This window comes from Trachurus japonicus, chromosome 10 (assembly GCF_045865225.1).
Source record: "Trachurus japonicus isolate A0001 chromosome 10, Traja_1.0".
NCBI classification, from domain to species: Eukaryota; Metazoa; Chordata; class Actinopteri; order Carangiformes; family Carangidae; genus Trachurus; species Trachurus japonicus.
This window is the reverse complement of record NC_140916.1, coordinates 5885519-5911067: the sequence shown is the minus strand read 5'-3', so window position 1 is coordinate 5911067 and position 25549 is coordinate 5885519. Positions and strand designations below refer to the sequence as shown.

Genomic DNA, 25549 nt, shown 5'->3' with positions numbered 1-25549 from the left:
TAAATGGCTCTAAGTTTAACATTTAAAATACTGAGATTGAATTAGTAACAAGCTGTGGAACCATTACCGACCTTTAAAAAGATCTTAAAAGTGTTGATTAGCACATTTTCCACTGTGTTTATCAGGGTGATAGAAACTGCTGCAGGCGAGAAGGCAGCTCATTATCAAGACTGTGCCTCTTTAGATTAAAACATGTCTCCAGACTCTCTGCTCTGTGATAAACAGCACACGCAACACAAACACCCTGTTCAATGAAAACCCAATTCATCATTGTTGTGATGCTAGAATAAGAACTGAGGGTTTCAAGTCTTAAATCTTTGAGTTAGAAAGTGGAAGTTTCTCTTTTTAAGGCGAGACACTACAGGCAAAAACACTGTATTTTCATGCATTGATCAATTTTGAGATTTTTGGCTGTTTTTCTTCCTTAACATATATTCTTTCAGAAAAGTCAAACGAAATGATAGAAAATCCACATTAAGGTGGTTATTTTACATCATTTTGTCTCTTTTGTCGGTAGATTTCTCCTAAGTTCACCAAAAGTTAGTCTGACCCATGTCATGTCAGGTATCATTGTAAAGCTCTCTCTCTCCTGAACAATGATGTAGCATCCAAAAATTGTCATTTCCTCCGTATCCGCAACCAATCGTAAAAGTGTGATTTACATTAACAATCTATGGAATTTAACAGTACAAGTCTTTAAAGGTTGTTTTCTCAAAATGAGTTTTTCCTCAGACTCTGAGCTTCAGCAGCACTTAACAGACACCAAACCTTCCAGTTTTATTCCTGTCTATATTCTGAAGGTTTTTACAGAAGGGATTGTTGATATATCATTCACAGCCGGATTTATACAACATTTTATTCCTAAAAACATGGGGAAATTGGATTTTTTTTTAGGGCTAGTGACAGTATTTTCTCATTTACAAAGTGATAAAAACAGATATCCCAAAATCCCCTCTGTAAAAACTTCTGAAAAACAACAACTTCTACAAAATAAAGCAAGAATTTTGAAAGGGGCTTTATCCATTGTTCAGATTTCGGTTCTGGAAATGTATGCAAATTAGCGCATATCTCATCAGACATTGCCTCATTTACATATTTAAACATAAAATTTGACAAAACTTGTAATACAAAATATATCTGTCTTAATGTAAGTGATAAACTTGGGAAGTTTCATGGTGATATCTGTTATTTAAAAATGTTACCCTATTCACCTGTAGTGTCTTCCCTTAAAGCCCTTTACATCAGATTAACAAGAACCTGTGATATACTCTATATTTATATAAAAAGTTCAGGGTGAGAGCCGTAAAATCTGGACACAACTCTCATCATACAGTAAGGCACCATGTTTGTTACACTGAGGCATTGTGGGTGATCCCTTTGTGCTGTTTGTTGAAGAGGGTGAACGAGCCAAACAGTCCCAAACAGGAAATGTCCTCCTCCTCTTCCTCCTCCTCTGAGAGGTGCAGTAAACTGTCATACATGAACTTTGATCAATCTACTGACAGAGGTTGACATCAGCTTGTTTTTCTTTTTTTTTTTTTTTTTGGTGTTTCTTTTTCACACAGCACCGAGATAACAGCTGGACGTTTATCAGAACAGCTGTGTGGAGGGTGTAGTAGTGGATACGGTGGATACAGTGGGCTTTGTCTGGAGTTGTGGTTTTTTTATGGCTCAGTTGGGCTGATGCCTGAGATTTACTCTGAAATGAAGCTTTTTTTTTTACATTACACACTTATTCTTTATAGATTACCCAGGATGGAGTAGCATGCTAAATGCCATATAATCATATTCCGCTATATACAAGAGTAGCTATATTTGGAGCCTCGTAGTAGTGTGAGTGAGCTGTTTTCGTACTGTTGCTGAGGAGGTTGTGGTTTTATAGTACAAAAAAGAAGAGAAGCAGATACAGTGGTGGGTTTCTGTAAAGTTACCTTGAAGCTCTTGAAGTTCATTGTTGCTTCTAATGAGGCAGAGACTTAGACATTTACAGAGGAAATAAAACTCATTTTGGGGGGATTTCTCTGTTCTCTTGTCGTTTGCAGTGGGTTGGCTCCATGTTGACTGAAAATAAAAGATCTTTGTCTTCTCTCTTTACATTCTTCATTGTTTGTGTCTTGAGTTAAGTCCATTTGCACACAACATACTGTACGCTGCAGCAAAAAATGAGGAAGAATTGCATGATCCCATGTTTTTTCTGTGTCAGGATGTGCACGGTCTCTTGCGTGTGTTTTTTCCTTGTTCTTTTTTGCTTTCTGTGTCAGACTGTCGTGAGTGAGTCTGCAGGCACAGGAACATGCTCACGTTAAGAGTTGAATGTGAAGACACCAAAGCTCTGCTGCTGCTGCTGCTGCTGCTGCTAACACTGGTAGTGAATGTGCTGATGCTGGTGCACTTTCCCGTCCACGTGCGAATGCGTGTGCGTGTGAATATCCGTGTAGATCTTCGGGTAGACCTTGGGAGCCAACGAGGCGCCTCCCTGAGCGAGGAGCAGCTGCTGATGGGCGACGTAGTCCTCGTACGAAAGGCAGTCTTTGTCCCCGGCGGCCGGTTGAGGAGGCAGCGTCGGGCAGGCTCGGTCACGACTGGCCGCGGGTAGACGTTGAGCGGCGGGCAGAGCCGAGGAGGACGAAGGGGAAGCAGAGGAGCAGGTGCGTTTTGATTGGCAGAACCAGAGGAGGGCGGTGCCTAAGATGAAGGCGACGCCGGCCGGTATTCCAATAATGACGGGCCAGGGGAGACTCGGGGAGGAGGCCGTGGGGACCAAGTTGAGCTGGGGCTTCAGATCTGTAATAGAAGGAGACGTGGACATTAATTAACGGACAAACATCAGAAAATACCAACTTTCTGTTTAGATCTGAAAGTAACACACTCCTGTTATTCATCGTGTTGCTGGTTAACATCTTTTTAGCTGATGGTGGTGGTGTTGTAGCTGTAGATTTCTAAAGAGGAACTATGTAAGTCCAGTTACTTTTCCAATGTTTTGCTAACCCTCCTCCTGGCCGTGTGCATTTGTTTACAATGAAGCCGGCGAGAAATCATTCAATAGAGCGGTACATAATGCTATATATCATATACGATGTTAAGACATGTATATTTGTGTAGTTTAATCTGTCATAAACTATGTGTTTGTGTCGCGGTGCGCAAAGACGAGAGCTGGGACACTGATCTTGCAAAGAGCCTCCATTCTCCCTCATAACAAGTTAAACCACTTATGAAACCATCAAAATTACTCCAAAGCTGTTTAAAAATGTAGCAAAATGAAGCTACAAATCCTGCATAGTTCCTCTTTAAACAAGGGCTACAACCCCAGTTGTGCAATGTTACTAAATGTTTGACCTGAAACCCTGAAATATTCAGTTTTATCAACATATAAAGCAAAGAAAAGCATAAAATTCTCACATCTGGGAACCAGCAGATACACAGCAGGATCTCAAAGGATGTTAAATCGAAAGCAACTGGACTTAGTTATTTGTCTAGGAAGACCTTTCACCTCTCATCCAAGAGGCTTCATCAGTTCATGTACGCAACTGACCAGGCTGGGACTGGTCCAACTAACTGGTGTGGAGACCCAGTCGTTATAACACAATAGCGCACTAACAAAGTCGAAACCAACTTTCCACCAAAGACAGTCACTTAACGATTGTCGTTGACACTTGGAGCACAAAAGGGAACCAGTGACATCATCACCCTTGTGAACGCCCACACAGGAGGTTAAATACTGGGTCTCCACACCAGATAGTTGGACCAGTCCCAGCCTGGTCAGATGCTACATGAACTGATGAAGCCTCTTGGATGAGAGGTGAAACGTCTTCCTAGACAAATAACTAAGTCCAGTTGCTTTCGATTTAACCTCCTTTGAGATACTATGACCTGGGCAAATGAGAATATGCACAGGCACACAGCAGGATACTTTGGCTTGAAAATACTGTATCTACCACGATCATCAAAATAGTTTCTAATTCATAGACAGAGATGTAAGATGATTGGTGAAGCCACATACAATGATGCAGATACACCTTCCTTATTGCAGGTTATTAGTTATTTTGCCACTAATATACTATATCAAGTGAAAAAATGTAGTTAACAGACTCAAGACCAAGTGAGGACCAAGTCTAGTCATGTATCTTGCTCTGTAATATTTAAACCAGACAGGTAAATACACATGATCCTATGTGTTTCTCTCTATGTGTGTGTGTGTCTCTCCTTCCTCCTCTGACCTGGTAGGACGGTCAGGTAGGCGCTCCTGAAGCTGTAGCCCATGGTGTTGGCTCCCAGGCAGATGTACATGCCCGCGTCCTCTTCCTTGGCTCTGGTTATCAGCAGCTTGTTGAGGTAAGATCCATCGGGACGGGACCACACCTCCCCCGTCGGCAGCACCACAAAGCGATGGTCTCCAACCTTTGAATGAAATCAGGCAGAACGGCAAGTTCATTGAGCAGTTCTGTCTGTTTTTTTACTACTTCCATCATTTGTGTCACAGTGTGTATCAATCAATCAATCAATCAATCAGGCTTTATTTGTATAGCACTTTTCATGCCCACGGCAGCTCAAAGTGCTTCACATGATAAAAACAAGCAACATAGGGAACACATATTGGGAGACACACATACTGTACACTCGCAAACGCATACACATTCACACAATAATTTTAGAACATTGGATTTTAGAGACATCGGGGAAACGCTATCTATTTGCAGTGGGGAAAACACCAGATAAAATTAAGTAAAATAGATAAAAAATGAGAAGATGAGAAAGAAACTAGATAAAATGAAATAAAAATAGACAGGTGTAGTAGGATAAAATAGAATAAAAATGGATGAATTAAAATAATAATAATAATAATAATAATAAAATAAATAAATAAATAGGAAAATAAAATAAATTAAATTAAATGAATGTTTTAGAATAGTAAAAATAATAAGAATCAGTTAAAAGCAAGGCTAAAAATGTCCAGATTCTCTGCTCTCCTCAAGTCCTCAGGCAGTCGGTTCCATAGGCGTGGGCCGTAATGATAAAATGAGGCCTCACCATATGTTTTGTTAGCAACTTTTGGAATAATTAAAAGGCCATATGTTAATATGTTAAAAGCAAATCAGATAGGTAACTGGGACTGAGACCTTTAAGAGCTTTGAAAACCATTAAAAGGATCTTAAAACTTCGTTTGTACCTCGATGGTGGAGTTAAATTTGTTCTCGTCACCGGGTTCGACTCTTTTGAGCCACTGGATGACCGGCTTGACGTCGCTGCGGACTTTGCACTGGAACGACGTGGTGCCTCCGTAGTCCACAGTTGTGTTGACGGGGTGAGTCCCGGTCAGGATGGGCTTAGCGTTGGTACGCTCTGCAGAAAGAGACACAGAAGACGGAGAAAATATACAGATTAATTCATTCACATAAAGTAAATATTGAATTAGATTTCAGTTTCCAGTATTAAAAGAAGAAGATAGTTTGATGTATATCTTGGAAACCTGTTGAATTCAGAAGCCAGAATAAAAAAAAAAACATGGGAAAAACACCGTGAGCAAAGAGCATGTTCTCCTTTTATTCATTTTATTTGAAGTGAATGAAAAAGAGTAAAAAGTTAAAAAGAAAGCACCAGCCCTGAGAGAAAACAACACGGTTTGAAAGCATTATTTGAACAGTATCTGCCGTATTCACGTGCACCGCACCACATCCTCCCTGCACTGCTGCAGACACACAAACAGATCCCTTATCTTTAGCTACCGCCTTTTCTTTCTCAGTTTATACAGCAGAATAAACACACCTTCCAGACACATTCAATAGTCTCCTTTATAGCATCTGGCGAAGCGATCTCACGGGAACATAACCCGAGAAAGTGTTAGGATTTTTTATTTTTTTCCCTCCATGTTTGACATCAGCTGTTTGGCAGAATTTAAAGGCGTCTAAAGTTTTGTCTCTGATGCAAAGGACACAGCTTCTTGACTTCCAGGGGGACTCATTAAAGTTACAGGTTTTAGACTAAGAGGGGCTGCCTTTGTTGTTCTTGTAAGGGCGGCTATGGGCTTTCCCACAATGCAATGCAAACTATAACCCCATTCAGCTTCAGCTGGTGTGAAGTCTTTGGGCACTGCTGTTCATTTGTAAAGGCTCTGGAGGGATGCCAAATGGTGCATGGGTAATCTGTATTTAATGTACTTAATCTCAAAATTACTTAATCCCACCTTTACAAAGGCTGCTGGTGGTCAAGCAGGTGCAAACCCGCCATGACGATCAGACAGTTAAGTATAATTGTCAGTAATCTGTATTTGTGGATTTAGAGATTCACAGTTTAGACCTACTTGTCTTTAACAGCTGTGAATGACTGACAGCTGAGTGAATCTCTACTGATCGAGAAAATGTCACATTTAAATGAGCGAGCAGGACTTTGATTTACTTCCTCCCTGACTGACTGTGTGTGTGTGTGTGTGTGTGGTGTGTTTGCGAGGGTGTGTGTGTGTGCACATGTGAGTGAGTGTGTAAATGTCTTTCAGGAAAAAGACTACAGCTGTAGTTTAATGCAGCGCAGATGTGGCGTGTAAAGCTAGAGGCGAGAGCGCCGGTCTGAGCCTCTCAGCAGAGCAATAACACTCGGTATAACATCCAGTTCAGTGCATGCACACACACACATATACACACACACAGTAAACGGCTCAACATTAAATCACCCAGCGTACAAACAGCTTTTGCAGCTTTCCAACAACCTAATTCATCAAAAAACACCCACAACTCATCATAACACACTCTCTCTGCTCTCAACAGCGAAACTAAACCTTGTTCAGACTGAATCTGGAGCCGCTCGCCTCACCGTCCGTCCGTCTCCACACCAACAAAACCTGCTGAGCATTCCTCGCTCGCTTGACTGAAGTTTACTGACAGGGCTGGCGGTGATCAATAAATGCCGTTGAAGTGAAAGGAGGCTTTTAAAAGCTATTTTAAACTTCTATTCTTGGTGCAGCTCAATTGCTTGCACATTGGTGAGTCTGGTCTGTGGCTGACTGCAGCTTAAAACTTTGGTTGACACTCTCCCTGTGGTCGCACTAATGGATTCAGTTAAAAAAAGAAAGAAGAAAAAGTGTTGTGCAACATAATCTTCGACACTTTAGAAAAGTCAAATTCAACCAGAATAACACAATTGTGATTTTTTAAAATAATCTTCTCCTGCAGGTTTGTAGCATTAAAGGGATAGTTCACCCAAATTTCAAATTTCACTCATTATCTAATCACCCTCATGTCGACTAAGGGCTGGGAGAAGTTTCAGAGTTATCTGTCCTCCTTATCAGAGTTATGGGGGGGTCCGCGCAGCAGTATTTGTCCATATAATGGTTGTGAATGGTGCTCACTTTTCTTCGTCCAAAAAGACACACCAAAAAACATCCAAATACCTCCATACTGCTCGTCTGTAATGACCCTCTTGTATTGAATCCCCGACATGAGAAACTGTTCCGAAAAAAATTAAATAAGTCTATATTTTAAGCTTGTTTGTAGCGGAAGCTCCCAGTGTCTCTGCTCTTCCTGTGTCAGTGCAAATCTCGCGTGATTTGCACTGACCGGTGGAACAATTTCTCATGTCGGGGCTTCAATACAAGAGGGACATTACAGACGAGCAGTATGGAGGTATTTGGATGTTTTTTGGTGTGTCTTTTTGGACGAAGAAAAGTGAGCACCATTCACAACCATTATATGGACAAATACTGCTGCGCGGACCCCCCCGTAACTCCGAGAAGGCACGGAGGACTCTGAAACTTCTCCCAGCCCTTAGTCGACATAAGGGTGAGTAGATATAATGAGTGAAATTTTAATTTTGGGTGAACTATCCCTTTAAGCCAATGGACTGACTGACCGTTGTCTTCATGTGTTTTTCTCTTCACACCAGATGGAAACCTACACTCAGCTTCTTTTCCGAGCACAATGAGCGATTCCTTATGAAAGCAAGGACTGATTACTCTGCCAACAAATCATTTCAACGTTTGAAAAGTTAATTACGGTGCTCGTGATCATATGATCTTACACATTCGACATAATCACCGTATTGTAAGTCAGGATGGAAACAAAAACCCATTTCCAACCCTGCCATTCAGTCAGACAGGCCTCTCAGTCAAGCAACAATATACATACTGTGTACAGCATAATGTATGTTATTGTTTGGGTGAGAGGTATATGTAAATGTATATCCTATACCAGCGGCACACACTCAACAAGTCGCACACCACAACTCCAAAAAAAATGTACTTTCAGATGTGTCTGGACATGAGATGACCACATGTATCCAGAATCTTTACATCCGGTCGAACCACAAAACCCACAAACATTGGAGCTGCTTATAGAGAACAGTGGAGATTTTCTGTTTCAGATCAATGTTCACTGATTATCTTTGGCTTTTTTTTTTTTTTTTACACAGACTTGATCTTGTGTTGCAACGTTTAAATGTACTCAGGAATGAAGAGACAGACAGTCCTTCATAAATAACAGCTTCAGCATAAATACTGCAAATCTATGAACTAACACTTCATCAAAAAATCCACCCAAGGAAATAAAATAAAGAATAACAGATTTTGTAAAGTACACAAAGAGCATGTGAAGACCTATGTAAACAAAATATGCATGCATGATTACAATTACTGCATCGGAGGATTTGATGGAGACGAACACAGGATGGTTCAAATCTACAAAAACACTTGCAAGTGGACCGTGACTTCATGTTGTTTAGTCAATGTTCAAACACACGCAGTGAGAAAAATTGTTTCAATTGATTATTTCTGAGCTCTGTTTATATTGTAACCCTCTTGGAGGAAGGAAGGAAGGAAGGAAGGAAGGAAGGAAGGAAGGAAGGAAGGAAGGAAGGAAGGAAGGAAGGAAGGAAGGAAGGAAGGAAGGAAGGACAAAGGGAAAGATGGTAGGAAAGAAGGGGGAAAGGAAGGAAAAATACATGTAGATAAAGGGAGGGAAAAGATTGGGTCAAAAAGGAAGGAAGAAGGATGGAAGGAAGGGAAGGGTTGTGAAAAGAAGGAAGAGGAAAAGGAAGAAAAGAAAAATGGAGAGAGGGAACAGATTTGTTCAAGGAAGGAAGAAGGGAAAGAAGGGAGGAAAGAAGGGAGGGAAAAGGAAGGAAAGAAAGATGGAGAGAGGGAACAGATTTGTTCAAGGAAGGAAGAAGGGAAAGAAGGAAGGAAAGAAAGATGGAGGGTCAATTGGCTCAAAAGAGGAAGTAAGAAGAAGTAAAGACGAAGGTAAGGAAGGGAGGGAAAAATGATTGTGGAAAGAAGGAAGGGAGAAAGGAAGGAAGGGAGAAAGGATGGAAAAAGGGAACAAATTGGGTCAATTTGACCTAGAAAGACAACAGGAGGGTTAACATTTCAGTGTGGATCTGGGACTTGATTTTTCTTTACTTTACTTTACTTAATTTGTTTATTTAGTCGGGACAATGCATATTAAAGCAGAAGTAAGTGATCCGGTGGTTTTGGCTAACTTCCTGTCAGCAGATGGAGTTAGCAGTCCCCGCCCTCGTCCCTACGTCACCACATTCACGCGCATCCCTTGGCTGCACACACAGAGAGGACCGCCCCTTTATGCCGTTCTCTCTCCTCATTGGATAAAGGTTGTAAGATACAAGGAAAGTTTTCTCCTGGGCTCAGAGCAGAGCAGAGTGACTGACAGACCCGTGTTTCAGACCAAACACTCTATATAAGTGATTGCTGTCGGAAGATAGAACTATTTAAGACTTATATTAACACAAACATTCTGCTTACTTCTGCTTTAATGGACAGTGAGTGCACGAAGGTGGGGAAGGTTTTATGCCATCACCTTTTTCAGCTTTGATATCACCAAGTTCTTCTTTCTGAATGTTTTATTGTATGTATAATATAAACGATGCATAAAACTCACGTATGACTTCCACTTTGTAGGTGGCGTTGATCTCTCCCGCTCTGTTGGAGACGTGGCAGGTGTACTTCCCGCTGTGCTCCGGCGTCAGGTTCCTCAGACTCAGAGTCCACTTCTTCTTCTTCCCGTCTCCTCCTCCTCCTCCTCCTCCTCCTCCTCCTCCGTCCTCGTCCGCCAGCGGCCGGCTGTCCTTCAGCCAGACGATGTCGGGGCGAGGGTTACCGCTCGCCGTGCACTTCAGGCGCACCGAGCTGCCCACCGGGCGAGCGATGACGCGCTTCCTCATCTTTGCCGGCTGGGTAAAACGTGGACGCACTGCAAGTGGAAAGAAGAATTTAAATTGTAATAAGTAGGCATAGATCTGCAATTGGAAAATAAGCTGCACTGTTATTAGCTACTTGAAGTTTATTGGAACTGAATGTAAAGTTGCAATTTCAACTACGAAACGCTGATTTGAAGATATAAATCACAAACGTCTTTCTGCCTCTGATGTGAAGGAGAAGAAAGGAAGAAAAGGAGAGAACAGAAGAATAATTATCAGAGATAAATGGTTTAAAGAGCAGTGTTATATTTACAAGCTCTGTTCTGTTCTTCAGACCAGTGGACGGAGAACAGATCGTGGAATTCATCACATTCTTATTTGACACTTTTATTAGACGTAACAAGCGATCAAAGCCACACTATCTGAGGAGGCTGTGACACCGAGGGAGGGTTCAGAAATGTTTCAAGCCTCTTGTGTTGCAGGTTATATTAGTTTTCTACTTTGTAGAGTCAGTTTTTCCCCATTAGAGAAATAAAACAATAATTAGTATTTGGAAGTCTGCTATAAAAACACATAGTCTTTTTAGAATATTTAAGGTATCAGGAGTTGTTGAACTTAGCTATAATTAAACTGATATTATACATGTTTGTTTGCACTTCAAAAACTCAAAATCTTACCAAGAATATTTGTCTTATTTCTAGTCAAACCAATCTCATTATACTTAAAATAAGACTCATCACATTAAAAAGTAGCTTGTTTTTGACACGTTTTACTTCTTTCAAGCATATATTAACTTGAAATCATAGCAGATAGTGTAGTAAGTTTTTCTTTCTTATTACAAGCACAAAAAACTTGCTTTCACTGGCAGATTTTTCTACTTATTTCAAGTGAAAATTTGTTTGAAACAAGTGAAAATTGTCTAAAAACAAGTTCATTTTTAGGTGATGAGTCTTATTTTAAGTGGAAAGAGATTAGTTTTGACCAGAAATGAGACATTTTCACAAGAAATAAGACAAATATTCTTTGGAAAGATTTTGAGTTTTTGCAGTGTGTCTTCATGAACTGCATGTTGTTGTTCGCAAGCTTCTGCATCGTTTGGTTTTAGCGACATCCAATTTTATGTTTTATTGGTCATTGATATCTGAAACAACTGATGTGATTACGAGTAAATCATCCAGGGAATATTCTTGCACCGAAGCACAAGCCTCAGTCATGCACCGTGAAATCAATTTCTTTGAACTCAATAAAATTCTGTTATCCACACACAAGTGCACGTTTGTGTCTGGTGTGAAAAGGCCTCTGTTTTTCCTTGTTATCTATATCTGTGTGTCTCTATGAAGTCTGCAAATGAGAAAAATTTAACTAGGAACAAGCTGAATAAGTCTGAAACTGAATAAGTGCACGGAATTTGCTTTTTTTTTTTTTTTTAAACACTAAAGTGAATTTTAGGACTGATTGTGAGGCTGAGATTTGTAGTCCAGAGAGCGTCACAGGGACTGAGGTCATCGCTGTCGGCGGTGCCAGGAATCCCATGTTGTAACAACATATGGCAGCGTGCCTCTTGGTATATACAACCTAATTTGCTGTAATAAACCATAATTGTTTTGTTTAAGAAAAAAATGTTTAATCACTTCCTTTTCTCTCTGACACAAAAGACTTACTCACATGACTGGAAACACACTCACGCACACTGACTGACACAAAAGCATGCATTCACACAAACAAGACACACACCAGAGCCGTGATTTTTCCACTGATCCAGCACCTCTTGCCGCATATTTAAAGGGATAGCTCAACATTCTGGCAAATTGGCCCATTGCCATAATCGCCTATAGTCTTAGCAGTAGGTTTGTTACCTTTAATTGTCGGTGCAAGCTATTTTTAGAACGGCGGAGCAGAGCCGCAAGCTGCTCAGAGCTTAGCTACGGAGGCTAATAATGGGATTTCTTGTTTTCCCTCATCAAACTCATCAAATACACAATCCAACAACTCCACAACGCTCTGGTGGACAAGTTGTGACCTGCACATTCACCACGATATGAGATAATAACAGAACGTTACCAGACAGAGTTGTTTTAGAGGGAAATTCATGCAAAACCGCTGATGCACGTTGCCTTCAGGGACAGTTTTTCATCAAGCTATCTCTGAATTTGCCTCTAAAACAACTCTTGTCTGGTAACGTTCTGTTATTATCTCATAGCGTGGTGAATGTGCAGGTCACAACTTGTCCACAAGAGCGTTTTGGAGTTGTTGGATTGTGTATTTGATGAGTTTGATGGAAATCCCATTAGCCTCCGTAGCGTAGCTCTGAGCAGCTTGCGGCTCTGCTTCGCCGTTCTAAAAATAGCTTGCACCGACAATTAAAGAACCTACTGCTATAGGAATTATGGCAATGGGCCAATTTGCCAAAATGTTGAACTATCCACCTTTTAACTAAAAATCATGCCTCCATGAGAGAGAGCGAGAGAGAGCTCACTGTACTGTACAACCCACAAACCTGTTAGACAGCTATGTAACATCGCTGTAAACATCCGGTCCTCCTGAATTCGTATTTGCGCACAAGCCCGTGAAAAGCCAGACACTGACTGGCCTCATGCCAACACATCCTTTTCACCCATGCAAATCCTTTCTTTCAAAACATAAAATGGCCAGTTAACGTCATGCACCAACCCAAACAACCACATCCTTCCACCCAGATGCATGACTTAACCCTGTCTAGCCATTCAAAGATACTGTACATATTCCTCCTTACAAACACATGAAATGATATTCATATACACACATATCCCTCTATATAAAGGAACCTCAACAATCAACGACCAGTGAAAACACATCAAAGAGGAAAAAAAAGAAAGAAAAAAACTATCCAGCAGAGAGGGAGGAGAGGAAATCATTCACAGGAGCGCTTGATTTTACAGCCCTCATGTTCTAGCCGCAGCAGATAGCCATCAACCGGGGCGATAAATCACCCTGAAACTACTGCAGTTGCGTCTCTTTCTTTGGACACAGTTATTATTCTAGCTCTGGGTAAACAAATCGGGGGGAGAGTTATGTGACGGGTTTTTTTGCACGCTCAAATCTGGATACCTCCTCACTACACTACGGCGGCATTACTCAGCGGAATATAGCTCTGTTGCTGTCTGTCCGACCCCGAGCTGCATGGGCAGGATGACAAAAAAAACATACCCGAAAGGCTTTTAAGTCTCACCTCCGTCCCCCCACACACATGAGTCTGAGAAAAAGCTACCGGACTACAGCTGAACTGTCACCACACTGAGTCACTGCAACTAACAGAGTGTGAGGGAAGCAGAGAGGAGGAGGAGGAGGAGGAGGAGGAGGAGAAGACAATGATTAATAGTTTAATGTTCTGGTGATGTCTGACGTGTTCAGCTGCACTTGTTTCTACTAAAAATGAACTGATAGGACGAGAAAAAGGAGCCAAAGCAAAGTGCAGCTGATCTAACGTGAAGTTGGATAAAGATGAGACCTGAGTTTGAAGAAAATACAGCAAGGTGCAATTGAAATGAACTGATTTACAGCGTCTGAGCTGAACCAAATTAAACAAAGTGCAGGAGAAAACAGATGGAGAGAGAGAGGGAGGGAAAAAGAGCGAAGTTCACATTAAGGTTAAAACATACAGAAGACTGACAGATTGCTAAAAACAGATGAATAAAACTGGAGAAAAAGTGGAGAACAAAGAGAAAGAAACTGAGCAGAAACAATAAAAGAAAGTAAAAGGTAAAAGAGAGGGCACAGGGAGACAGAGAGAGAGAGAGGAGGTGGAAGGGAAGAAACATGAGGACAAAGTGAGACGACAGAGGGAGAGAGAGGGAGAGAGGGAAGAGGGGAGTGGGTGAGAGAGTTAAGAACGGGCAAAAGGGCAGGCTTGTTCTGGGTCTCAGGGGCCACTTCAACGCCACACTTCACAGTGTAAAAATACTACTGACCCTCTGACAGAGCGCCTTTGATCAGACACTGAGCCAGAGAGAGACAGAGTGTGAACTGAAGGAGGGAGAGAGGGAGAGAAAGAGAGACAGGGGGAGGCAGGGGGAGGGAGGGAGCCTTCGCATTTCTAATATTCGATTTTAGACGCAGAGATAATGAGATTCTTGCTAAGTGATGTAACTCTGGCTCAACATTTAGATAAAAGAGACTTGTGTGGGTGTTAGCGTTTGAATTAGAGTTACATTTATCTCATTTTGCCTCAGGATTACAGAGCCTGATAAGGATATTTGCTGAGCATTAAATGATAAAGTTGATATTACTCTCATCATGTCTGTGTATGGAGGCCAGTTAGCATTACCTTCATACAGTACGTAGCATTAAGGCAGGAAACAGAACAGGAAACACCTCTGATTTGCCCAAGATACAGTAGGGGCTAAATATCAGTGTCTGCAGATGGACAGAGTACTCGACCCAAGTACTTGAGTAAGAGTACAAATACTACTGGTCAAAATTTACTCCGTTACAAGTAAAAGTAGCTCAGTCAACATGTTACTCGAGTAAGAGTAAAAAAGTACTTGCTTTTAAAGGTACTTAAGTATCCAAAAGTACATGCTTTTAAATTTACTTTAAGTAAAAGTAAGAGTAAATTTCTTATTTTTCACATCAATGAATTACTATAATTTTTTCTAAATGAATTTAAGGACCTTTTAACTCTTGTTTCTGAGAATTAACTCTTTGAAACCACCTGCACTGATGTGCTGCTTTTAGGGGTTAGGGTTTCCTTCTTTGACAAACACAGCTTGTGTCCAATAGGATTTAAAAAAAAGAGCAGACCTGAAAGTAACCAGTACATTTCAGGCTTTCTAGAAATTAACTAGTAGTAAAAATATTTGTCTTGGAAATGTATTCAAGTAAGAGTAATAAGTACCAAAGAAATCTAATACTCAAGTAAAGTACAAATCCTCTGGATATGTACTAAGTAGCCTACAGTACTCAAGTAAATTTACCCCGTTACTTTCCACCACTGCATCTGATATTTTAAGTTCTCATTTTAATACATTTGGAAAAACTTGTTTTCACTTGTCAACTTGTTTGTGAGGAAAGTGACAGGATCTTAACACTTTCTGAATGCACGGAAAATACTGGGGCTGCAATTTTCATGCAGGGCTTAAAGCTGGTATCGACACACTGAGCCAAATCAGTGTGAGTGTGTGTCTGTTTCTGTGTGTGAGAGAGAGAGAGAGAGCACTGGGAGGCAAACAGATAAAGAGAGAAAGAATGTGTGTTAAAAAAAGGGGGGAGAGGAAAGGGAGTTGGATTAAAGGATAACAGCAAGCAAAGAAAGGTTTAAGTTACATGATAGGGGTCCAGGGACACCAGAGGGGTCCCAACAAATCACACCTCACACAAATAGACTGCTCTCTGCTCTGTCAGAGCTAATTATCTACACAAACAACCACCCTGGTGTGTGTGTGCCTGAGTGTATTTCTGTGTGAGTGTGTGTGTGTGTGTGTGGGGCATATACCCTCACCTTCTGCCCTCTCACAGTTCGCTAGGTGTTTATTGTACAATATGCTACTATAGTATATTTTTTAAATTTTAAACACGCCCTCAGCTATCTAAAGGCTTCCTTCCCTTTTCCAAAGCTGCATCTGTCTATATTCAGGAGGAGGAGATCAGAGATAGTTTGGAGCGCTCACCCAGTTTCCCGGCCAACTCGGGGGCATGTTCAGAGTCGCCATTGGCCGCCGCTGCTCCACCTCTTGAGCTGGAGTCGTCTGGCGATAAAGAGGAAAAGACAAAATGTTAGTTGAATTCACAATTTCTTAAACAGCTGATCAAGAATAATATACTCCAATAATCAGACAAAGATATTCTCTTGATCCCGTAGTTGTCAGTGCTGCGTTGTTTTGATATTATACATGAATTGTGTTCACAAACAAATTGGCCCGGCAGGATGCCACATGTGAAAATTACATCGAACACAGAAGAGTAATATTGTTAAAATTGCACACATTTTCTATTGGCCCATTGCCATAATCGCTATAGTCATAGCAGTAGGTTCGTTACCTTTAATTGTCGGTGCAAGCTATTTTTAGAACGGCGGAGCAGAGCTGTGAGCTGCTCAGAGCTACGCTACGGAGGCTCATGGGATTTCTTGGTTTCCCTCATCAAACTCATCAAATACACAATCCAACAACTCCAAAACGCTCTGGTGGACAAGTTGTGACCTGCACATTCACCACGCTATGAGATAATAACACAACGTAACCAGACAGAGTTGTTGTAGAGGGAAATTCATGCAAAATCGCTGATGTGCGTTGCGTTCAGGCACAGTTTTTCAGCAAGCAGTCTCTGTATTTACCTCTAAAACAACTCCGTTTCGTAACGCTCTGTTATTATCTCATAGCATGGCGAATGTGCAGGTCACAACTTGTCCACGAAAGCGTTTTGGAGTTGTTGGATTGTGTATTTGATGAGTTTGATGAGGGAAACCAAAAGATTCCTTTAGCCTCTGTAGTGTAGCTCTGAGCAGCTCGCCGCTCCGCTCCGCCGTTCTAAAAACAGCTTGCACTGACAATTAAAGGTAACAAACCTACTGCTAAGACTATAGGGATTATGGCAATGGGCCGATTTGCCAAAATGTTGAACTATCCCTTTAAGAAATTTCTGGCTGCTCATAATATGCTTTGTAAAAGGATAGTTAATAACTGTAAACATCTTAATAATGCACTAAAACAAAGGGAAACATTCCAAGTTCTTTTTATTTATAGGTTATCATGCTATTATTTTACTGGTCCGGCCCACTTGAGGTCAAATTGCATTGTATGAAATGGATGTTTGCCTCTACATGTATATGTCAGCCCTGTGATAGACTGGCGACCTGTCCACGGTGCAACCTGCCCCTCGTCCAGTGCCAGCTGTGACTGGCTCGCCCCCCATGACCCTTTAAGATAAAGTAGTATGGATGATGGATGGACAAACTGTGAACTAAAGGAGGAGAAGAAGCCTCAGCCATGGATGGGGTAAGAAGAAGAAAGAATGGAGGATGGATTTGACTGTTTTCTATCAGCGTCTGACAAAAGTGTTTTATGATGTAAGCTGCTTTCCCATGGAGTTTCCATGAGTCAGATGCCAGTGGTGAGTTATCACTTTGAAACATTTTAACAGTTAGACCTGAAATACACTGTTCTTTTTTATGGCAACGAGTAAAAGCAAAGAGCAAAGGTGGTTCAGTGAGCTGAAAAAAAAAAAAAAAGCAGGTTGATGATATGGCGACAGGTGGAAGGTAAAATCTGGTCTAAAATGTGACACTGATCTGTTACATCCTGCAGCATCTTGAGCACGAAGCCCGATAGTGACAAATACGACAGAACAATTACCGCGCCACACTCTGAGACCTCTGGCTTTCAAACTCGCTCTGCTGCCAGTGCTCTGCCCTCCCCGCACCCCCGTCACGCATTTCAGACTTCTCAGCAATGGACCAGCATCGCGTTTCTTATCGAACCAGAAAATCAAATGACAAATAATGTGATACAGCATGTCTGCCAATTAGTGCGACCGTGCCAGAGACCGACGTGGTGCTGCTGCAAATCACTGGTGATGAAAGACATAAAATTAATGCTATTACTGCCCTATAATTCCTCTAGCCTTAACCCTAAAATTATTTATTTATGACCCAATGAGCCGACGAGAAATACATCTTAACATCTAGAAAGAGGATTCATTTAGATTTTCTCCAAACGACGTCTCAGGGATGTAGAAAATATTCTTTAAACAACTTTATATACATGTGTCTGGGTTGATGCACTACAGTATCATATTTGCTTTTACTCTCATGCTGGTGTATCACTTTCTTTTAAGTCAGCATGTCTTCCCCCCGTTGGTTTCCAAAAAGATACAAACATCTGTCTGAACCTTCATGCGAGGAACCACTTCAAGATGGAGCCAATGGATCCGAGGGGCCTTTTAACAGGGAAGTGGGGGGGTAAAAGGGAGGGTTGGGGGGGGGGGGCTGATACAGTGCGACATCAGGTCTGTCAAAATACATGGGGGGTGTGCGGTTAACTTGGCTTGAACCTGAAACTTCCAACCAGAACCTGATGGTGGTTATAAAAAGAATGAAAATGGACTAAACAGCCTCGGAGCACATGCAGAAAAAAAAAGTGCATGTAATAGTAAATGGATATGTTTATCATGCATGTTGGTGCATATACGGTGTGTGTGTGTGTGTGTGTGTGTGTGTGTGTGTGTGTGGATTTTAAGAGGGTTCAGGCTGTTTAATGCAGCGCCAAACGTCTTTAAAGCATCACTATTTGGATGATGGAATAAAAGGCGCATTTGAAATGAAAATACGAGGCATGACCTGCATCCTCGGGGCTGGTATTAATAGCAGGCAGGCCGCGTGGTGCAGGCCCGCCGTGTGTGTGTGTGTGTGTGATATGAATTCCTGCGTGGGTGTGTCCGTGCATGTGTGGGTGGGTGCGTGTGTTCTGGCGTTATTTAACTAAACGGTAACTTGAGGTGCTGGTATTCCCGTCAAACTCTCTCTCTCTCTCTCTCCTCCTTCTTGACTCCCCCGTCGTCATCCCTCCCCTCCCGCCACATGCACAGCGTGTTCTGAGAAAGGGCATCGCGTTTGAAGCCGAGCGGCATGGGGGTCTGATCTGAAGGGAGGGTGTGGGTGAGGGGGGGCATGGTTTAGCACTCTTAACAGCTACAGCGAACCCTCCCCCAGGCCTGGTGCGAGCCTGTAAACCTTACTTGGCAGACCTCCTGCAGACCCTGTCTCAGAGGGGGGGGGGGGGTTGGACCGCTTCCACTGTCCATACAGTACAATGCAGCCATACATCCAGAGTATCCGAGTAGTTCCCAAACTCAAAACATACCGTACGTACAACAGCTGAATGTTGTGATGCTGATGGAGAGACAAATGTGGCAGAATCAGCAACATTAACTGCTGCACACATCTGGAGCCATCAGAGGATTTGAAGACTTGGCGTGAGAGACACATGTTCTACAACTAGTACACCTACAGTAAGAGTACACCTCTCATCCTGATGTCTTTATGTCCTAGTGCTATGAGCTACAATCTGATCTGTTTTTGTTAAAGGGACAACGAGGAGTTTCTATTTGGTTATAAAAAAGTCTCACGTTAGTGTGGATGAATCTCCGCTACCCACACTTGTTAATGGGCCCATTTTCGATAAATATATCGTTTTGTCTCTATCGTTATTTTGTTATTATTAGTGGTGGCGGAAATGCTGGTTGAGCCGACCAGCATTTCCTTACTTTCGGTTTTGCGGCGAGTCATGAGAATAACGCAGCCGAATCGCCGTTTATGGTCGGAACTACGACGGTATGTGATCGTCTTTGAACCTCTGACTTTAATTCTTGATGAATGAAAACATGAGTCTGTCTTGCGCCGGTCAAAGAAATGTACGGTGCGCGCAGAGGCTCATAAATGTAGTGTGAAAACACTTCGCTTTTCCAAAACTCCTCGTTGTCCCTTTAATTGTTTAATTCTATATAGTAACTGTGCCTTCTCTTCAAGTCTCTTTCTCTTTGTTCCTAATTCTTCTGCCTTCATTCCAGTTGTATTCATCCGATTTAAGCAAACAATCTTAGTTACTGAAGAGACACCTTACTTAAAATGAAGAGTGATCCTTAACACAACTTCCTGGTGAGGAAAGTAATTAAAGTAACCTTTACTGAAAAGTATCAGTGAGGATGAACCATCCTCAAAGAAAGATGGTGAAAGAAACCGAGTTTCACTCTGCAGCATTTGGTGAGTGCACACGAGTGCAGTTCCCCCTGATGCTTCCCACAAGTTATAAGAAGGTAAGCTTCAGCAAAATGTTAAATTTAACTGGCTATATCTATTCAGTAAACTTAGCCAGTCTCATGACATATTTTTGTTGTGTCAACACCTGTTTGTGAAAGTTGGCAGGTTAACTTATGTCTTCAATTTAGCCAACGCTAACCATGTTAGTTAGACATGGGATGTCTAAACACAGTTCTTTTCAGCTTAAATAACTTAGAACTGATGATCTACTTTACTTGGTCATTTTGAGGCAATTGGTTTCCTAAGTGTTTTTTTAAGTAAAGTCAACAAATTACATTTTTCAGTGCAGTTGTATCGCTGACAAAGATTATTTCTGTCTTCTGTGAATAAACACATTTCTAGCCATTGAGTGTGATCTTCTACTTCTGACAACATCTGATGCAGACGCCTCCAGTTGAAGTCAGCAGAGCCGTCGGCCTTCACCGAAGCAAGCAGCATGGAAACCGAGTTGGTTTTCAAAAGATTTTTTCAAAGGCGCCGTCAATAAAGGGAATTAATGTCTCCATAAACTTTATGCACTTTACTCTAAATGCTCCCAAAGTCAAACGTCTGCGCTGACAGGATGGAGTTTTTCTATGTGGGACACTGAAGTAGTGAGATCTATAATATTTAGACACAGCTGTTAAAGAGGGGGCCTCCTAAAATAACCAAAACAGGACCCTCTGTGTTTCAAAAGATAAGCGCAAAATTTCTACACCGGGGCTATTGATGTCACTACAGAGTTAATGTCCGACTATAAACACACAATGTCGTTCAGACCGGCCAGCTGTCTTCTCCATTATCACTTCACTTGTGGTCTGAAGAGGAAGCTTTCATCCAAAGATGTTCAGAGAGCAGAGGGAGGAAGCGGAGCGTGTGTGGTCTGACTCACTACGGCGTTATTAACACCATACTCCACTTTGTCACTCACGACGACTCCTGCTGAAAAACTTGTTCCCCATGCGTATATAGACTTCTATGTTTGGGATGTGACACCTTTTCAAACCGTGGCGGAGAGTTTTCAGTGTGAAACCCACAAATCACATTTCTGTCAGCGTGTTCGACGTCCAGGCCTCGGAGAACAGCAGAGTCTGCCAGCAGAGTTAGTTTTACACCTTTCTTCAGCTGTTATACGAGTTGCAGGGTTGCGGGGTGGTGGTGGTGGTGGACTTATTGTTTCGTTATTTGTTTCAAGTTGAACACACAGAGTAGAAAAAGTAAAAAAAAACAAAAAAAACAAAAAAAAAACCACACATTCCCTCCCGGCTTCAGCTGCTTTCAATAAATAAAATGTTTTCTTCTGATCCTGTTCCACCTTCTAATGTTCGGCCAGATACTTTGGCTCGTACCTACAGTGCACACACAGACACATGAACACACACACACACACAGGCACAGACACAAACACAGCCAAACACACATATTATATATATATATATATACAAGCAAATTCAGATAACTACACAAAGATAAACACCCACACGAGTCATATCACAGTGGTATGAAACCGCGATATGACACATGTGATAGTTTGACATAGATTTACACACATTTGCTATCAACCGATCAGCTTCTTCAGCTCGTGGTGATTCACATAATAACATCGTCATCTATCTTTACATGAAAAATGTATCAAGCGAAGGAAATGTCGGCTGTAATTCTGGTTGACACACTAATGGTAGTAATCTGGTCGTTCTTCGGTCTACAGAAGGGCCATGTGGATAAAATCTTCCGTCATGGTTATTTTAATCTCACAGTGTAATATTCATACTGTATGTATTGTGGTTTAATATAGTCTCTGGAAAATCAATTGAGAAACTGCTTATGCATAAAGAAACCAGGCTGTTTTAGCTACTCCAGTAACCTTTCTTTTATATTGATGTATGGGACCAGTGTTTCCATAAAGGAGTCGTGTCTACAACGGCCTGAAATATACAAGAGATAACTCAACAGAATTAATAGTATAGAAAAATCTTCAGTGGGTGAAAAAAATGTTGTTGCATTGCCAAATCCTGTCAGTCTGTGTATCAGTGCTAAAAGCTCCAGAACAGTAAAACAAGTAAGAACAGAAAAAAGTTATTTGATCATAAAGGTTCAGTGTCATGAAAACTGGGAAAGGATCTGGTACAAACTCACTGTGCCTGCCACTGCTTCCTTTTGTTGCTCATTTTAACAAGTTCAACATTTTGGCAAATTGGCCCATTGCCATAATCCCTATAGTCATAGCAGTAGGTTTGTTACCTTTAATTGTCGGTGCAAACTGTTTTTAGGATGGCGGAGCAGAGCCGTGAGCTATGCTACGGAGGCTCATTGGTTTTCTGGCTTTCCCTCATCAAACTCATCAAATACACAATCCAACAACTCCACAACGCTCTCGTGGACAAGTTGTGACCTGCACATTCACCATGCTATGAAATAATAATGTAACATTATGACATTACGAGTTGTTTTCGAGGTAAATGCGCAGCCAGAACTACATTGAAGCAGACACAGCTACTGGGCGGAGTGATTTAAAAAATGCAAGTTGTTCTGAACGTTTGCTTCATGTGTTGTAATGTTACATGATTATGTGTTATTATTTCATAGCGTGGCGAATGTGCAGGTCACAACTTCTCCCCGAGAGCGTTTTGGAGTTGTTGGAGTGTGTATTTAGGGAAAACCGAAAAGTTACGAGTGCCGTGTCTCTCTGCGCCTCTCTCTCAAAACAACATGCACCGACAAATAAAGGTAATTAACGTACTGTAGTCCTGTGACTATAGGGATCAAGACAATGGGCGCATTTGCCAAAATGTTGACCTATCCCTTTAAGTTTGCTCTCTCTCTCTCTCTCTCTCTCTCTCCTCACACTTTTGCTTTCAACCTCTTTGTTTCTTTTCATTCCTCTCTCTCTTTTTTTTACTCTACAGGGGGAAACGGTTCAACAGTGCACTACATTTCACACATTCACTGGCTGGGTACCCCTATGTGAGAGTGTGTGTGTGTGTGTGTGTGTGTGTGTGTGTGTGTGTGTGTGTGTGTGTGTGTGTGTGTGTGTGTATGTGTGTGTGTGTGTGTATATTTGTGTAACCCCTTCTTGTATTTACTTTCAGGTCAGTAGAGAAAAGGCAGCGATTGGACATGAGCACGCTCAGAAATATGAGTCTGAACAGTCCAGTGTGTGTGAGTGTGTGTTTGTGTGTGTGTGTGAGCGTGTCCATGGGGCCAGTGTTTTCCTAAAGGGTCGTGTCCTTCCAGGTTTTAATATAGAGACACTGGATATGTGGACAGAACCTCTGTGTGTGTTAAGGCTGATGTGTGAGGGAGGGAGAGATGTCTCTGTGTCAGCTCCTGCTGACCGCTGCTTGTTGCAGCATCGGGGCCAAAACCAGCAGCCCTGATGGGAGTTTGTGTGTCTGACAAACCCAGTAAACCACTGTTAGTCCTCTAAAAATGACCACGGGACACATTCAGGCATTACACAGGCGCAGGCTTGCCTCACACTTCATCCAGACCTGATGTTTTACTTCACAGTTCAGACAGGAGCTACCGCAATGAACCAGTTTCACATAACTCTGGAAGAAGAGCCATTGTTCTATTAAACCCAGCTCCCAGGAGGGTTTATTTTTTCCTTCACTTGCGCTAAATATTGTGTGGATTGCAGTTTTTTTTCTAACTAAAGTTGTGGTTTAACCAAACTGCACGCTAAGTAAATGATCAGAAATGACCTTAAATAAACTTCAAACTTGAAATGGACTGCAATTTGTCTCCTAATGTTAAGTTGATGAACTAAATGATGCATAATTTAAGGAGGTTATTGCACAGTAAAAGTCACTCTTTCCCTGTGACTCAAAGTTCCTTCTTCACTTTGGAAACATAATTAGAGAAAACAGCCTCACAACTCGCTCCATTTAGCAGCTGTAGCTTTCAATTATATCAGTCATCAAGCTTTTGATCATGTCATTAGTTTCTCCAGGGAACAGAGTCGGCTGAAATGAACTTTCATCCTTGTTGGCTTAAAGGGACAACGAGGAGTTTTGGAAAAGCGAAGCGTTTTCACACTACACTTATGAGCCTCCGCGCGCACTGTAGAATTCTTCGACCGGCGCAAGACGGACTCATGTTTTCATTCATCAAGAATTAAAGTCAGAGGTTCAAAGAGGTTCAGTTACCGTCGTAGTCCCGGACATAAACGGCAATACGGCGGCGTTATTCTCATGAGCGTCCGCGAAACCGAAAGTAAGGAAACGCTGGTTGGTTCGCCCAGCATTTCCACCATTAATTAAAATAACAAAATAACGACAGAGAAAAAACGATATATTAATCGAAAATGGAGCCATTAACAAGTGTGGGTAGCATAGATTCAGCCACATTAACGTGAGCCTTTTTTATAACCAAATAGAAACTCCTCATTGTCCCTTTAACAGATAGGATTTTATCCTTTCACTTTTTCACCCATCTATGCCACTAAACAGTTAATCTGCAGTTGTGTTAGGTGTAAATAACAGTGGTGACACTTTATCCAAAGAAGAACTGTTTTGGAAAATACAAGTGAATTCCTCTCGGCTCTATCTTATCTCCATTGAAGACAATGGTTACTCAGCTTGTTGTTGTTGCCACATTACAGCTTGAAGGTTGCCAGTTTACTTTAGCTGTGATGTTTTATAGATCCTCAGTTCAGTTTTAGTTACAGTGGTTTCTGGTAGGTGCGATGATAGTTCAACACGATACTGTACTGTACCTGCTGAGTCCATGTATCAGACAGATGAAGTCTAAAACCATGTTCTTCGAGACAGTCCTGCTCAGATCGCCGTGTACTGTAACAACACAGTTCGTCCTTCAGTAGTTGGTTCGTCTGTCAGTGCGCCGACCCCCTACCAAAGCACACACTGTCATTATCACTCTCTAATGTCAACGATACTATGAAAACAGCTAAACCAAGGACAGGGGGGTAAAGAGAGAGACATCCAAAATTCCTCTTTCTCTCTCTCTCTCTCTCTCTCTCTCCCTCTCGTATAAAGTATTACTCCACACAGTCGTCCTGTATTTTCGACCCCACGTTCCAAACATACTTTTCTGCTCAGTCACAGTTGTGACATTTAGTTGCGAGATCTTGCAACATTGCACGCAGTGTGATTGTAATGAATGATTAGATTCACATGCTGTTGCTTCATATCCTAAATATGACACTGATATAATACTAGATGTTATGGAAACCTTCTGTCAGATGTAATTAGCAGCTCATGAAATCCCCTATGGACGATTACTGTTTGACTGTTTACCTGGGAACAAGCCATACCGTACAAACAGACATGGACGTGAATGTGAGAAGTTGTTACAAGAACAAATGAAAACACGAACAAAAGGTTTTTACAGTGACAAAGTATCTGCAGCATGTTCAGTTGTGTCTCTGAGGATCTCTATGACCTTAAGGTGGGAAGACTTAGAGGCTTTGTTGATGAAATCATAACAACTGTGCCGAGCTCAGTCAACAGATCCAGATCCAAACTGATGTGATACAACTAAAAGCTCAGAGAACAATTTTTTAAACTACTTTCCAAGGTCGGGAATGAACTTGTGTGCTACAGTAATGTAATTTAAGGCTGGAACGGTTGGGTGATTAATTGACTGATCTGCCTGAAAGTTAATTGGCAACGAATGTGA

At 41.6% G+C, this 25549-nt stretch overlaps 1 protein-coding gene across 2 annotated transcripts in view; it reads right to left on the bottom strand.

The window, feature by feature from the left end:
- Window positions 1-1198: 1198 nt before the first annotated feature.
- The window catches only part of fgfrl1a (fibroblast growth factor receptor like 1a), a 95589-nt gene continuing 71238 nt past the window's right edge, over window positions 1199-25549 (bottom strand). For both annotated transcript variants that reach the window (XM_085789014.1, XM_085789013.1), the window contains exons 4-8: window positions 15786-15863; window positions 9882-10193; window positions 5168-5340; window positions 4218-4398; window positions 1199-2784 (exon numbers count right to left, since the gene is read on the bottom strand). In XM_085789014.1, coding sequence (XP_085645140.1) covers window positions 2357-2784; window positions 4218-4398; window positions 5168-5340; window positions 9882-10193; window positions 15786-15863 — 1172 coding nt within the window. In that variant the 3' untranslated portion in view covers window positions 1199-2356. The remainder of the gene's footprint in view (window positions 2785-4217; window positions 4399-5167; window positions 5341-9881; window positions 10194-15785; window positions 15864-25549) is intronic.